Source organism: Varanus komodoensis, unplaced genomic scaffold (genome assembly GCF_004798865.1).
Source record: "Varanus komodoensis strain SLA01 unplaced genomic scaffold, ASM479886v1 scaffold43, whole genome shotgun sequence".
Lineage (NCBI taxonomy): Eukaryota > Metazoa > Chordata > Lepidosauria > Squamata > Varanidae > Varanus > Varanus komodoensis.
In genome coordinates, this window is record NW_025335985.1 from 638894 (window position 1) to 654053 (window position 15160).

The following is a 15160-nucleotide window of genomic DNA, read 5'->3' on the forward strand; positions in this document are numbered from 1 at the left end:
CAAGTGGCAAAAAGATGAGGTTAATACTAATATCAGGAGTGGGCAGAAGATAGATTTCCCAGACTCTGGTCAGTGTTGTGGTCTGAGTTCCTTGATGGGTGTGTCAGGAGCATGGGACACTTGCCAGGAATCAGGCAGTACCATTCTTCCATGGCCATTGCTGTCACCAGAAGCAGCAAGCAGGGAAGAAGGCTGGCTTGCCTCCAGAATCTGTCTTCCTCAAGAGGAAGGGGTCTAAGCAAAGAAGGCACCTCCGCCTGAACTTTGGGGGAAGCCTCCCCAAACGCCTCAGCTGAACCCATTCAGCATGGTCTTCTGGGCAACATGATGAGAGGGATGGAGGGGCTGCTAAGGGAAAGTGGTGAAGTCCATTTCCCCCAGTTCCAGCATAAATCTGGAGCCAACCCTCCAGATCAAAGTCTTTCTTCTTGGAGAATAGTTTGTCTACCCACCACTCAAGCAGCCATGATAAACGCATGTGGGTAGGGACAGTTACATTTTGTAAAGAACTAGGGCATTTTGCAGTTAATTGCAATGCTGAGCCATAGGGTGGAAAATGCCAGCTTCAATTCTATTGAAGTCAGGACTTGGGAGGGTAGGAAAAATTTCAGTAACCCCAGTGAAGACAGTCCCATTAAGATGGGCATAGGAGATTTAGACATTTATGCACAATAATTTGGGTGTTGCTGATGGTTCTTGCCAGCAAAATCTTGCTAGCCCAGATGTTCATGAATATTCAGTCGTGTGGAGAGAGGTTTGCAGAGACCAAATTAGTAAGCTTTATTACCCAGGCTATTTGTACATTTCCTTTCTGTTGTTGTTGTTTTCTTCTCACAGTGCCATTAATGTCCTAATTTGTCTTCTTTCTACATATAACAGCAAATACTGCATTTTCAAGAGGTGCACAAGATCATGATTTAAAAAAAGAGAGAGAGAGAGATTCTGCAGGGTGCCTGTGCTTATCCGCTGCAGCACAAACAACCAAGAGTCTTGTTGCATCATAAAGGCTTTAACACATTTATTTCGGCATAAACTTTTGTGGACAGCGTCCACTTCTTCATACATATGATATCTCAACCTCAAATTGGCAGGTTTATATACGCACGCTGGTGGGAGAGAGATGTAAACTGTGCTGTCAGAGGGAACTGACATGCCAAAAGTACAGACAGTGATAATTATCTTATCGGTTTCCATTCACAAAAAGATGGTTATCATCCAACAATGTCAATAGAGGCTCTTCTCCCTTCTGGAGAGGTCCTGGCCTGCTGTCCCACCAGCTGCTGCTGCTGCTGGAGCAGCATGACTGTCCTCTGGACTCTCTGTTTGCTAAACACAATGGTGACTCGGATCTTAATCTTTCTCCATCTTGTTTTGTATCAAGGATTATGGGGTTTGAAGACGGCACCGGGGGGCCTGGGACTGGAAGCTTGCCTAGCAAGCTACTCGTACTGTTCTGACCTCTGTGTTCATGGTAGGATGCGAAGCAATGGTGCAACGTGGGTTGTACAATGTGGGCCACCTCTGCACCGCCTCAGGGTAGCCTAAATACAACCTGGTCTTCCTCCCTTGCTTGCTCAGCAGAACTGCATCTTCTCCCACCTGCATTTCAGGTGCTTTGCCAGGGTTGTCCAACAGCTTTCAGCCCAAGAGCAGAACTCCATTTTGGAGAAGCTCTCAGGAGACACATTCCAGTTGTGAGTGAGGTTGATGGCTGAAAGGGGCAAGGTGAAGGAAAAATGGGGTAGGGCTAAAATTCCAGCATATTTTTACTTAAACTCCTTCCGGCCACTGACTAAGGCTTAGGAGAATTTCAAAGTTTTCCAGCTACTGACTTAGGCTTAGGAGAAGCATTTCAAAGTTTCCCCATTTCAAAAGAGGAAAAAGCTACACAGAATTTGTAAAACCACCTAATGATCCATCATCATGGAACAGGGGCAGTTCAAGCAGAAGAGGGCATGGCCATCTGGCCATCCTGAGAAGGTTTACTGTGGCCCATCGGCCAGTGATTCAGAACTCCTGCTCAACTTCAACTTGCCCCACCATTTCCAGTTTGAGCTGAGATCCCAAAATCCTCCAAATCAGACTTCCCCAACCTTCAGAGATGTTTGTACCACAACTCCCAGAACTCCCCTCCAGCATGACTGGGAATTCTGAGGGTTGCAGTCCAAATGTGCCTGGAAGCACAAAGTTGGGAAAGGCTGCTTTGATCATTAGAATTCCAGGATGCAGAATACTTACTTGCTGTACTTTTCACTGATAGTCTGATTTCAGTAGTGCAAAGTTCCCCAAAATCCCCAAATTTCTTCCCTTTCCCTCCCCACTACACACTTTCAAGAATTTGCACTACTTTTGGACTTGGAAGGTTATTCCAAGGACATCAAGCTCTGTTACAATTCTATCAGGAGAAACTGAATCATGACACAAAGAGCAGCAATTAATTTAATTAACCCAAAGCAAATATTAGCTGTGTAGGATTTGGAATTTCCAACCATCACTGTCTCAGTAAATTCCCACAATAGCTAACAGCTGCCTGACTGCAACAGCAGTTCATATTCTTTGGAGATTCGCCTCCTTGCTGGGAAAATGCTGATGCAGTTTGATTGCTATAAAAATCCATTTTCCAAACACCGTCTGAAAGAGCAAACAAATAGAATTTTGGCACAGTCTTTACTGAAGATTGCCCCCACATCTTCAGTACTGCCTCGGCTGATGGTTAACCTATAAGCAGCTGTTGATATGAAATTAAGAAATGGAGTGTCTTCCTGGGGACCAGTTAATTCCTTGTTAGAAGTGCAGTGTTTTTCTTTAATAGAGGCTCTCCCTGAATGTCGCACTAAAAATACGCCTGCCAGTTCATGGAAGGCGAATTACCTGACTCAGCTAATACTGTCTGACCACAGAATGGCCATACACCAGTTTAAGGGACAGTAAAATAAAGAAGTGGGCTGGGCTTTTATGATCTCTCTCAATGCAATAATTGCAAAAAGAAAAGAAGAGATCCTGTACAAACCTCATGGCACAGATTTGGGGAAATGGTATAAAATCAACTATTTCCCCAGCACCAACACCACTAGGGCTCATCATAACTGGGATTTTTTTTTCAGTCTTTTCAAAGCTCTCTGAATTTATCTTTAAATTTCTCCATGGTTCTCAAACCATTGAGACACATACCTTATAAGCAACTTGAGTGTGCATTTCTGCACACTGAGAGGGAAGAATTAAACCTCTCCCCCAGCTGTTTTCTTCTCCAAATCCCTCCACCCATGCAGGGGTTGGAATGGAAGGATCTTCTCTCTTTTCTCACATAGTTCATTGGACACCCAATCCCATTTTTTACTCTCAAATAAGAAAGATGTGGCTCAGCTACATTCTACATAATTAATGTAAGGTGTAGTTTGACCCATAGACACTGTTAGAAATTAGCTATTACCTGTTTGGATGATCAGTAATAAACCACTTCTTATGACCTGTTTCTCCATCATTATAGAATTGGATACATCATATAATAAACTGCCACAAACTGCATGCCGAATGCATATGACACCCATGCAAGTATTATCATACACAACTATACCTTATCACAGCCCTGTCTTACGCAGCTATGATCTGTGTCAGCCTTTGGTACCCCACACATGTTTTGAACTACACCTGCTAGCATTCCTGACCATTGGTCATGCTGACTGGGGCTTATGGACATTGAAGTCCAAAATATCTGGAGTGCCCCAGGTTGGGAAAAATTATCTGTGATCATCAGAGCTACACCTTGGGACCACCATAAATCAGGTCTGTACCACTTCTAACTAGTAATGCTGCTGAATTTCATAATTAGTCAGCTCCCTAATTGAAACTCATGCATTCATAATACTCACCATTGTAGTGAGTCTGGATTATTGCCTTATGGATTTGTCATTCATTTCTGAATAGATTGCAAGCTTTGGAGCATATGCACTCTGAGTCTAAACTATATTATTTCAGTGAATGTGCTGAGTTATTTGGTTTAACCCTTTTCTTTCAGAAGAAAGTGTGATGTCACCTTAATCCCTTAGTCATTTGAACATTTCCACACAAACCAATCATGTTTGAAGAAACAGCCACATAAATCTTATATGCCTCCATATACTGATTTGCCACAATGAGTTGAAAGTTATGTAGAAACTTCCAAAGGGGAACTAAGATGGTGGCACACATCATGAAGGGGCATTAAGTAATTCCAAACTACAATTCCCAAGATGCAGTCTGACATGGCACATACACAAAAACTTGTATACCCAGAATGAGATCTCACATTAAAGAACTCCTGACTGAGATTACACAGATGACTTTGTTTCTCTGCAAAGAAATAATGAATCCCTTTGGGGGAAAGTTTGCTCATCAGCCCAGTCTCCACCAAGGGCTCCTTAGACCTCCTCCTAAAAGGGTTACCTGCCTGGGACTGTAAGAAAACTGGAGCTGTAAAACACCTGTAACAAAGCAGAACATGGCTGGAGACCTGCATTCAGTTTGGGAGATCCTACACTGCCCAAGACTGGGAGGTGGGTGGGCGGGCAGGCAGGCAGGTAGGTAGGTAGGTAGGTAGGTAGGTAGATAGATAGATAGATAGATAGATAGATAGATAGATAGATAGATAGACAGGCAGGCAGGCAGGCAGGCAGGCAGGCAGGCAGGCAGGCAGGCAGGCAGATAGTAGGATTGCAGGCCAGTGGCCCCAGTGTCAGGGGGAAAGGGTACCCACTCCATTTTTTAACCCGAACTGTTAAGGGAGTAGCTATGCTGCTGAACCCTTTCCCCAGAATAGGGCATTGGCAGCTGCTTAAAAGTTCAGGCTACAGCCTGGAGTGGCTCTATCACCCCACTGATGCTCAAGCCACCAGCCACTGTTGTTAAGTAACAGAAAGAGACAAACACATGCACATGGGCATGGGCATGCATACACACAGCAATGACAACATCCACCGTGTGCACTTGCCCTTAATTCTCTAAATTAGAAAACAAGTTTAGAAAGGGAAAACATAACAGTGTTTCAATACCAATCGACTAACTGACAATTTACAAAGGCAATGCAAAGGTTTTCTGACCCCTTGCTAATAGGAACTAATAGGAACTACAGCGATTTGCAATCGCTGTAAAGCTGGGCTGAAAAGAACATAGTTTTTAAGTGTATCAGCTAGCCCCTCACCTTTCCTGTGAAGTCCATTGTTTTCTTGTACTTGCTGAAGGAAATAGATTCATAGGATAGTAGGGTTGGAAGGGGCCAAGGAGGCCACTGGGTCCAACCCGCTGCTGGTGCAGGACACCAAGTCACACCATCCCACTCAGATGAATGTCCAGTTTCACCTTGAATGTCTCCAGTGTGGGAGAGCCCACCACCTCTCCAGGCAGCTGGTCCCTCTGTCATATTGCTCTGACAGTGAGGAAGCTTTTCCTGGTGTCTAGCATGAATCTGGTGTGCTGCAGTTTAAGTTTGTTGTTCCATCAGGATGAGTGAGAAGAGTCTTTTCCTTCCTCTTTGTGACTGCCTTTGAGGCTGCCTTTTGAACATTCATGATGTTCTCATGCGTTCTTCTGGGAAGCATCCTTCATTTCCATGATGCTCAGTCTCACATGCGCCCCACATTCCCTTGATTCTTATTGGCTGTGGGAAGCAGACTCATGATGTCAATGCCATTGTGATGTCATGGGTGACATCATGGACGCTTGAGAACAAAAGAATGCTGCCAGAACCAATAGGATTAAATTATGCAGTGTGGGCAAATGAGGGTATGGACAGTGAAGGCAAAGAAAAGGAAAAAGGACACTGAGAAGGAAGGATTCACAGCCAGGGCAACTAAGAGGTGCCAGATACCACCAAACAGCAGGAATGTATGGTGAGTTTGATACTATTTTCCAACCACCTACACGGTCACACAATGTGCTCCACTGAAAGCAAATCTCAAAGTGGAGGCTACAATCCTATACTCACTTTCCTGAGAGAAAATATCTTACAATTCAGCTTCATAGGTGGTTTCTAAGCAGGCACATTCAGGACCACACTACAGAGTTTGGTCTGTGGGATACTCCACACCATGATGTCTCCATCCAGCACAGACTCAACAATGCAGAGTCAATTTTAAAGGCAACAAAGTAGTCCTTTCCTCACACCAAACTCTCTGGGGGCAGAAAAGTGCATTTCCTTTGCTGTTTCAGTGCCCCGACCACCTGGCTCAGGCGGGATGGCAAATGTATGGATACCCCCACCCACCCACCCACTCCCACTGCCACCAAGACAATCCATAGGGGCATGTATGCTACTGTTTTCGATGCAAACTGAGGTCCCACGATAACGGAGGAGATGATGAATGAGATTATGAGAAGGAAAATTAAGTTCTTCACACCTGGTGAACAGCGCGCGCCAAGCAGACGCCTATGCCTAATGCAAATTAATGGAGCGTCCTTGGTGCTTAATCGTACTGAAGTAATATCACACCTCGTGACCTTAATGTGGCCCTGGTGTTGCTAGGAAGGAAGGCAACACAACCATCACCCTGGCACATTTCGCTTATGCACACCCCTCACAGAAGATGAGGTTGGATGATGGAATATGGTAATTAATGATAAACTGATGACAGAAATAAAAATTAAAAAAGGGTTAATGAAAGCAAATAAATATATGGAAACTGGGGGGGAAATTATAAAAGTAGTACTGATAGAAGGTAAAGGTTACAAGCCTAATCAAGATGATATGAATTTCTGGAGGGGATATGGATATAATTGAAGTATATTATCTATTATTAATTGTTATAATATGTGAATTAAGTGGAGGTAGTATTGGTCTCTGGGGTGGTGGGAGCACTTTATTATTTACTTTTCTAATTATTGAGTTTTTGTATGCAGTATTATTATTGTCGTACTGTGTTGTATTTATGTTTTTTTTTTTCCTTCTGTATTTAAAAAATAAATAAAAAGGGGGTGAGGAAAAAAGAAGATGAGGTTGGATGTAGGCAGGGCAGCCTCTTAGGAACTGCCAAAGAAGAGGAAATGCATCACCCAAAGAGAGGACACCAATTTGCATCAAATGTGCATGTGCTAATTTAGATGTATGGGTCCAAATTTAGACATTATCCTTTTTAATTCATCTCTTTATATTTATATCCTGCCTTTTGGCTTCAATGAACTCAAGGCAGCTCACACAATCCTCCTCCTCCAATCTTATCCTCACAACAGCCCTGTGAGGTAGGTTAGGCTGAGAGTGAGCATCTGACCCTTAGTACAGTACATCTTACCAGAGGGTGCAAGAGTGTGGAGCCAGGTGAGCTGAGCACCTGCCTGTCTGGCCTCCTGTGCAGGGGCTAAGCTACTGGTCCCTTGTGTACTGGAATAGGACAGAATGGCTCTTCAAACAGGGGACACCTTCCAGTCCTCTGACAAAAGAGGCATATATTCACCCTAACTCTGGTGAGACAGAGAATTTAAAATCTCCCTTCTCCCATGCCATGGTCCCAATCCAGATTATCCCCTACTGCCTATTTAAAACACACACACATACACATTCTCTAAAATGACAGTTTTGCTCTGAGAAGTACTTTGAACCCCATACAAACGTGAACATGTTGTAGCATTAAGGTAGGTGGAAGCATGTTTTACTCTAACAGATGTTCCTGCATAAGTGCAGGCGAGAATGCACCATGGACTAGTCACTTTTTAATGCAGGCCAGCCTTCAAGGCATTAGCAATGGGGTTCACAAGGAGTGTGGCTTTAGGCCTGATGGGATACGCCCTCCATGGAGAGCTTGAGCCATGTGGCTGCTCCTCTTCCAAGAAACAAATTGCTACTGCCCTGGTTCCTTCTTCCTTCTTGGCACAAATCCTCCCGATTCAGTCAGGAGCTCTTGCAAATCAGTCCATTCATTTCAGCATAATAACTTCCAGCAAGCTCGGTACATAACATTGCCGGCTTCTCAAGGACAATCAAGCACATTTTGTTTCCAGCATTCTTCTCCTTTCCACGCTGCAGATTCCTTTCACCTCTCCTGTGATTTGGAGGATGAATCTGACAGCCGTCTGTGTGTTTTTTCCCCTTCACAGGCTATGCAAAGGAGTTTTTGTCTCCCCCCACAACTCCCTGTGTGCATGTTGAATTTCACAAGGGTGCCTCAGATTTCTTTATTCTTCTTGGAGAACTCACAGCACAGCCAGCTCTGGGGGGCTCAGGGTGGGGGTGCCCTTGCCTGGGCCCCAAGAACATCAGAGAGGCCATTGCTTCAACTGCCACCCTCACTTTGCACAGGGCATCTCAGAGGGCTTAAGGCCTGGGGCTTGCCTGCCCCACCTCATGCAGGCTTAGGGGGCTCATGGAAGGCACACACACACCCCCCCAAGTCCTGGAAGCAGCATTGCACTGGAAGCCTGGAAAAAGCACTGAGCGGGGACCAGAATGCCATCTCCAGCATCTCCCATTAGGGCTGGAGAAATTCCTGCTGGAAACCTAGAGAGCCACACGACTGGGCCAGCTGGGCCAATGGTCACCTTTGAAATATGGCGCTTCGAAGGGTCCAGAGCCCCTCAGCCTGATTCCTGTGTGTGTGCATGTTCCAAACCATCATTAATAATCCTGCAGCTTGCAATCCAGTGCCAGGCCTGCTGGCTTGGAAATAAACCCAGCAGAATTCAATGGGGCTTCCTTTGGAGTATGGGCTCCAGTGGGGGCATCCAGTTGCCCTGCTTCCAGGAGATGATTTTCATTGTGTGTCATATACTGGCAGGCAGGGAGGGGGGCATTGCAGATTTTGGGTAGAGGGGAGATTCCACCTAGACATTTTTGCTTCCGAAACAGTGTGGGTGCGAGGCTTTGAAGAGCCCTTGAGCATAACACCCCCATCTCAGAGCCAGATGCCTTCTCCTTCTCACCCCACCACCATCTCCTTGCCCACCCCTTGCAGGCCAGAGGGAGAGATTTGCTGAGCAAGCAGGCATCAACAGTGAGGAAGAAGAGTGGCAGGCCCAGAGCTTGTCCCCTGATTATTTCGTGGACCCAAGCATGACGCAACACAACATGCTTATCCCTTGCGCTGCTCCTACTCTGGACGTAGGCCAGTCTAAAAACTGCACAGCTCTCAAGACTTGCCACTTCCTTAAGGTGTGCTGTTGAAGGCCACTGGATTCCCTTCACTCTATTTTTATATTCACATCTTGCTTCTGGAGGAAATGGAGATGGAGTCAAAGGAATCCCATGTAAAACAAAGAGTAGGAGTACACACCAAATGTTTCACCTGTAGGCATTTTCAAGACAAAAGTGGGTGGAGCTTTTGTGGGTCCCAACATGTCCCCTGAAATCGGCTCTATCCCTGCTTGCCACTCTGGGAAACAGCCCTGAATGGCGGCAGTGTGGAAAGCTGACAGCAGACCTGGCCCAAAGAAGCACCCCGGTTTTCCAGGGAGCCCCACCCCTCCTCCTCCTCCTCCCTTCTGTTATACAAATTTTGTCTTAGAACCTGTTTTTTTACAAAATAGGAATACTCACTGAGTGAGATCTCTTTATTGCAATAAAAGGGGAAAGCCCAAAGTGATGCTCAATGTCCTTCTCAAAAAGTTCCCTCTCAATGCATGTCTTTTATTCCTTTTCACAGTCACATAATACTTTCCTCCTCATTAGCTGGGATACTCAGGAGTTACATTCTCTCCCTCCACCTCTTACATATTCCCGGTCCCCTCCCGCTTGATATATCGATATATCGCATGGCCATGTAAATGAAGGCATTAGCTATACAGGGTGTGGCAGACACTGTTCATTACCTTACCTTTTGAACTCTATGCTTAGCTTAGCATAGCGCCACCTGCAGTTTTACACATCTCATTTGCTTCCCCTGCTTCTTAGCCACTCACCACTTCCTTCACTTCTGCTTATCTGCATCTCCTTCATCTACCTGGGGACTGGCTTCAGGGAAAAGATCTTTTCTTTAGGCCTCGCCTCACTTGGCAATCCACCCTCCCTTAGAAGCTTCCCTCGAACCCAGCATCTCCTTGGGTCACTAGAATGGAGCTTCCCTTGCCCTTGGCCCCATCCTAAGGATGCAAGGAAGCTTCCTTTTGGCCCTAAACTTAGACCCTGCCCCCCTCCCCGCTCCCCATGATTGCTATTTATGATAAGAGGAAGGTTGCCCTTTACCAAGATGAACCACATGGAAACACCCTGTCTTCTCTGGCCCCAAGAAACTGTCTCATGATTGTGCAACAATATCACCTTTCCAAGGGTGTTCCAAGACAGGCCATGCAATTTCCAGAGGGGTGGTTGTGACTGAATTGTCAACTGCTTGCCTGAGATGACCTTGCATGCTCACCTCAAAGGTGAGCTTTTGACTTTCAGCTCCTTCTCTTATGATGCAATTCTGTGCCTTTTCACTCAGAATGAAGTCCCATGGAGTTCACCAGGGCTTGCTGTCAGTAACTGTGCACAGGAGAACAGGATTAGCCACAGCATTATATCCATTCTTGGCATTCAGTGTCTGCTAAAGTCTTTGTTTCAATTGAAAGCAGTTAAACAAATACATTCATCTAGCGCCGACTTTGGGATGATCATTTCAGCTTTGTATATCATGTCTACATCTGGTTTCATATACCCGTATCTACATACTGAGTCAAACTTGCCTGTTTCCAAGTGGTTTCATGTACATCACTGTGAAGGGAAGCTGTGTAAGCTCAGAGGAGCCTAGAAAAAAATGTAGTAAATGTTTCAGAAGCATAGCAAATTGCAGCCAAAACAGAAAAAAGACTTAGGGGTGACTTATCAGTTTGCCACCAAAATCTTTGAAGGGTTCTTTTGATTTAGAAAAAGACCCACACACAGACTCTCAAATGCCAGCGTGTGCTTGCGTTCCAGAGCAAGTGGTGCTAAAGGTCAGTGCGGACATTCAGCTAGCATTGCCTGTTTATTTCAGTCTGAACAATACCCATGTGATTTCCAAAATCTGTAATTGTAGAAGAAAGACCTTAGCCGTGGTTAATGTGGTTTGGATGGTAGAAATGACTGAGGGAAAGGAAGGAGTATTTGGTGGGAAATAAATGCAAATGCGCGCACACACACACACATACAAAATCTGTTTCCCAGATACCTTCTTCTTGCATAGAAGCTCCTTTGCATTAGGAATGTTTCCAGATCTTGGGTTGAATCCAGATTCAAGCTAAGCCAACTGCACTAATGGAAGTGGACTTCCCCACCACCTCCTGCTTGTAGCAGCCTGTCCAGCCCCCCCACTGCTTATACAGAGAACCAGGGAATCCTGCTGAATGGGGTGAGCTGTGACATGGGGGATCCCCCAAAATCAAGTGGTAGAAACTTACATGAGCAAAGCTCTTCTTGTAGACAGCAGACTCTGGATTCAGTCTGAAGGTTTTAGGTTTAGTCTTCTGTTGCAGGGAGTCCAGATGACATCTTATATTTTTAGTTCCCCCACACATTTTCCCATAACTTCCTTGGTCTTTTTTCTTATTAAAAAAGTTATGGAGGGAAAGATAAAAGAATTGTACCATGCCCTTTGACTGGAAGAATTTGGAGCAACCTGAGCTGAATCACCCCAGGATATAAGCAGCTGAATATATTTTGGAAGAGTAGTTAAAATTATGGGGCATCCAAAAAGGGCTAGGAGAGGTTGCAGGTTTGAGTATGCCTATAGTAAAGTACTCATTGATTAACCCATTTCTAACTCAGGCAAGTTTTCCTAATAAGTTTATCTAGTGGTGGTAGGAAAAAGACAGTATCTTTTGCTCCTGGCTTTCATTCCTTGTCCATCAAGCCATAATGCTGACTGGCCTTTCACTGGCAAACTCTGCCCCCACTGGGTGTAATCTATGTCAGTCTGTGACCCGATTCACACATAATGCTATGCTATCGTTTATTTTACCTATAGGTTATTGAATTCAGGGCTGTTGTGATATGTGAATGCAGCCACACTAATAAATCATACTTTGTAAACCATGAACAGTCCCGAAAGAGAACCCATGGTCCATTATTGGGTTGCAAACTCTGAACTGTTTAAACCATGGGCACTTATTGAATATGACCCCAGAACTGTGGGTTATTTCTCCACGCTACAGAAATGATGGTCAAAAGCATTAATAAGATATCAGCCACCTATATGCCAGTAATACAATGCTGCTAAGATATTTGATATATATGGTAGGAGCTAGCAATGGACAAAGAAAACAACCCAGAAAACAGAGAAAACAATCTGGTCTTTGTTCATTCATTGGCCAAGCAAACACTGGGTAGGGCAACAAACCATGGCATAACCATGGGTTATGGCACTGGGTTATGCCATGTGTGAACCAGGTTGCTGTTAGACTCTCCTTTTCATCCGTCCATGTACCAGCGCCTGATCTACCAGGAACCACTTTCCTATCTCAGGCACCACTGGTCTGGATCTCAGGAGTTGGGGCAACCTTACTGGGCCATAAGAACCGACTCTAATGTTAATTCTCAAAGGGAGCTCAAGAGGTTCCAGGCATGGAAGTGACTGCTGAACTTGGAGTGTGTGGGGCTGCTCATGACATTGGGACGATGTGGTCTCCTTTTTGCTCGCTGACAAGCACAGAATGTGACACCAGCAACACACTCCAACAGCTCTTCCCAAAAGGGTAGAATGAGATCTTCTCCAGCTGGGCCATCACTGAGACCACCAAAGTGAGTAGAAGAAGATACCCTTCAGGTACTCTTCCCTTGTGCCTGGAGACACATCTGGCCGAGAGGCACCCACTTCCTCCAGGTGCCATCACTGAGACCAAAGAAAGGGGGAACAGTAGCCCCTTCATTGTGCTTAGCAGCAGAGTTTCAGGGAACAGAATAGCAGGGCACTCTAAGCCAGAGAAGGTAACCTCATGTGCTTCAGATGTTTTAGACTGCGTCTCCCATAAGCCCTTAGTATTAGCCATGCTGCCTGGGGCTGATGGTGTAGCCCAAAATACCCGGATGGCACCAGGTGGACCGCCTCTGGTCTAACCCCCTGAACAGGAGTGCTGTTCAAATGTGGAAATCTTCCCATCTTTGGAACCAGGTCTTGCAGAATGAGGAGGCATCTGACCATCCAAGGAAAGCAGAACCAGGGTTGGGGGAGACATTTATTGGAACTAAATTGTCCTTCCTTGGAGAGGAAGTGGAGAGGAGGTACTGGCGGTGCTGGCTATTCAATCCAGTTCAATAAAACAGATGTTTAAAAATAAATTTTAAAAGGACCAACCATCAAAGACCACCCATAACTTACATGTTCAGTACAAGCTGATGCTGAACACTTTGTTCTAGAATGATCTTCTGATCTCTCTTAAATCCCCTGTAATTTTCTTTTTGAGACCACTCATTCTTACCAAGTGTTTCATCTTCCTTTATGGAGTGTTTGTCCCAACTGGCTATCCTGTGAATCCTGAGTATGGAATTTCATCTTGATTTCCATCAGGTGGTTTAATTAGGATGCAAAACCAAAGAAAAAGGTACGGGGGACATCCAGACAATGCAATTACTTCTGAAGGAGACAAAGAAGTCATTTTGTAGAAAATGATCTGACCCCCCCTGCACATTTTTTGCTCCTTAATTCATCCTGTTTGAAATTGTCCCGAGTGTCCCAGAATAGCTACAGGGGATTTTGGAGGCTGCAGGTTTGTATATAAGAACTTGAGCTGTGTTTATGTTTTTGTTTTCTGATAGCATTTTAAAACTATTTCCAGGATTTTAAGAACCCTAAGATTGGTCAACAGCTAAAGGGTCTCCCTTATATCATGTAGTGAAACTAGGAGCCAGGGTGGGTACTTAGGTATCACCAAAAGGAGGACATCCTCCCAGAAAAAGGCATCAATTTGCATACAATTCTCACATGCTAATTGATGGGACTAGGCAAACATCACCAGTGCCTTAACTTGGCTTACACTGTATTTCATAAGAGTGGGAATCACAGTGAGCTGGTCACCTGTCCATCTGCCCCTTGAGCTAGGTACTAACTAGGCGTGGTATTAGCTGTCCCCTGGGCCAGGTACTAACCTCTGAACCATCTCAGACATGCCCATTCTGTCAATGGTCCTTCTCCTAGAGTAACCCTTGTTTTAGACCCCATTTTGATGACCTGTGGTGTTTGAAAAGATGTTCAAATAGGGACTGAAAACCTCAACTGCAAAGCTCAGAATTTAACCTCTGGTGTAAGATTTTAGAGGCAGTGTGGTGTAGTGGTTAAGAGCAGGCAATCATCGTCATAATGCTCACAATATGGACAAAAACCACAGACAGAAAAAGTGTCCATATTGCAGCCACTCCATAAATTACCTGTTGGTACTCCATGTTTGTGCAACTGAGTAGGGGGATTAAAGAAGGATTTGTCTTTTTTATAATGTTTCTTTGATTTTTAGAGGTCATCCCTTCTTTCTCAGCTTTATCATTCAAGGAGAGCCTGACATTTTAAACTACTGTTTGATTTAAAGCTTCGACGCAATATTGACCACCACGCACGCAAGCTAGATGAGATCTGCGCGAAAGCAAATATTAGCATGTGCAGGCATCCTCGCCGGCTTTAAATCTGGGTGTCAGCTGGAAGAGTGACAGTATCTTGGGCTTTTTTCCCCCTTCTCCCCCTTTCCCACCTGCCCTCATGCCTTCTGCAGTATGGAATTAAGAAGAAAGAAGAGAGGGAAGCAGAGGCGCAAGCTGCCCTGGAAGCGAACGTTGAAGGGAGTCTGACACGTCCGAAAAAGGCCATCCCCCCCGGCTGCGGCGATGAGGATGAGGAGGAGGACGAGAGCATCCTAGACACCGTCATCAAATACCTGCCTGGTCCCCTCCAGGACATGTTTAAGAAGTAAATGGCTACAGACTGCCAGCCTGTCCATGGACAGCAAAGCAATGGATTTCTCATTGACCCAATGGCGAATGGGTCCTCGCCACGCATCACGCAGCCTCTCCCTACCCACTGCTCCAGTCCCGTCTCATTCCCCCTCTCCCCCTCCCATCCATCCCTTATTTTGTACATATTCACATAGAGCAGATGCCTCCAAGTGGATGTAAAGATTAACAAGCTGCAGTCTACACAAATTTTTCTTCTTACAAAGCCATAGTTCTACGTACGTTCAATAAAGGCAGGTGTCTCTTCGTGGAGGGAAAGGGGAGGGCATGCCTGCGTTCAACTCCCGGCAGGGAGGGAGAAGTCACCCACAG

The 15160-nt window shown here is 45.2% G+C and overlaps 1 protein-coding gene across 1 annotated transcript in view; it reads left to right on the forward strand.

Moving 5' to 3' along the window:
- The window catches only part of CPLX1 (complexin 1), a 161728-nt gene extending 146920 nt beyond the window's left edge, over positions 1–14808 (forward strand). Inside the window, exon 6 of the mRNA XM_044443855.1 lies at positions 14611–14808. Coding sequence (XP_044299790.1) covers positions 14611–14808 — 198 coding nt within the window. The remainder of the gene's footprint in view (positions 1–14610) is intronic.
- The last annotated feature ends 352 nt before the right edge of the window (positions 14809–15160 follow it).